Source organism: Cynoglossus semilaevis, chromosome 8 (assembly GCF_000523025.1).
Source record: "Cynoglossus semilaevis isolate Cse_v1.0 chromosome 8, Cse_v1.0, whole genome shotgun sequence".
Classification (NCBI taxonomy): domain Eukaryota; kingdom Metazoa; phylum Chordata; class Actinopteri; order Pleuronectiformes; family Cynoglossidae; genus Cynoglossus; species Cynoglossus semilaevis.
In genome coordinates this window covers 10,256,180-10,257,226 of record NC_024314.1, presented here as the reverse complement: position 1 = coordinate 10,257,226, position 1,047 = coordinate 10,256,180, and the positions used below count along the sequence as shown (strand labels likewise).

Sequence of the window (1,047 nt, the reverse complement as noted above, 5' to 3'; positions counted from 1 at the left end):
GCCTGGGAACGCCTTGGGGTCCCCCCAGAAGAGCTGGAGGAAGTGTCGAGGGAGAGGGAAGTCTGGGTGTCTCTGCTCAGACTGTTGCCCCCGCGACCCGGCCCCGGATAAGAGGTTGAAGATGGATGGACGTGTGAACAATTTCTTATAAACCAAAAGGGGGGCCCAGCAGAGAATGTTTGAGAAACACTGGTTTAACTGTTTTTACAATGATTTCTTTAACATTTCAGTTCCCATGTGGGCAGTAGGGGGCATTGTTGTGGTGGTCCTGGTCTTGGTGGCATGCGTCATCATCTGTATGATCAAAAAATGTTTTGGGAAAAAGAAAAAGCCCAAGAAGGTGAGGGAAAGTAAAACTGGAAGGCGCAAAAAGAGAAAAGATGACGAAGGCGAAACTGGAGAGAAGGTACGTGGTCAGCAGTTATTGAAATCAGACAGAGAGATCGTCGTGGCGACGTTGCTGAAAAAGCAATGTTTTTGTCTTGCAGGAGGGCGCAGTGAAAAATGAGGCAGGGGAAGATGAAGAGAAAGAGCAGGAGAAGTTAGGAAAGCTGGAGTTCTCCTTGGACTACAACTTCACTGACACCCAGGCAAGTCCTCTGAGAGACAGAACTCATGATATTTCAATGGCATTGCTTTATACTGATGAGCCTCAACCCTGCTTTCTCTAAAGCTCATAGTGGGCATCCTTCAGGCCCAGGACCTGGCTGCTATGGACATGGGGGGAACATCAGACCCTTACGTGAAGCTGTTTTTGTTGCCAGACAAAAAGAAGAAGTTTGAGACTAAGGTCCAACGTAAGAATCTATGCCCAGTTTTCAATGAGACCTTCATTTTTAAGGTACTTGGTGTGACTGTGACTCTGTTATGTTGATTGTATTGGTGTGTTATTCCTGTTGTTTTGGTGGGGTAAATCTGCTGGGGCCTATCTATCTATCTCTCTCTCTATCTATCTATCTATCTATCTATCTATCTATCTATCTATCTATCTATCTATCTATCTATCTATCTATCTATCTATCTATCTATCTATCTATCTGTCTGTCT

The 1,047-nt window shown here is 45.0% G+C and overlaps 1 protein-coding gene across 1 annotated transcript in view; it reads left to right on the top strand.

Annotated features, from left to right (window-relative positions):
- LOC103382006 (synaptotagmin-1-like) overlaps positions 1–1,047 on the top strand; it is a 12,734-nt gene that overhangs the window by 5,494 nt on the left and 6,193 nt on the right. Inside the window, exons 3-5 of the mRNA XM_008314651.3 lie at positions 231–406; positions 489–590; positions 674–841. Coding sequence (XP_008312873.1) covers positions 231–406; positions 489–590; positions 674–841 — 446 coding nt within the window. The remainder of the gene's footprint in view (positions 1–230; positions 407–488; positions 591–673; positions 842–1,047) is intronic.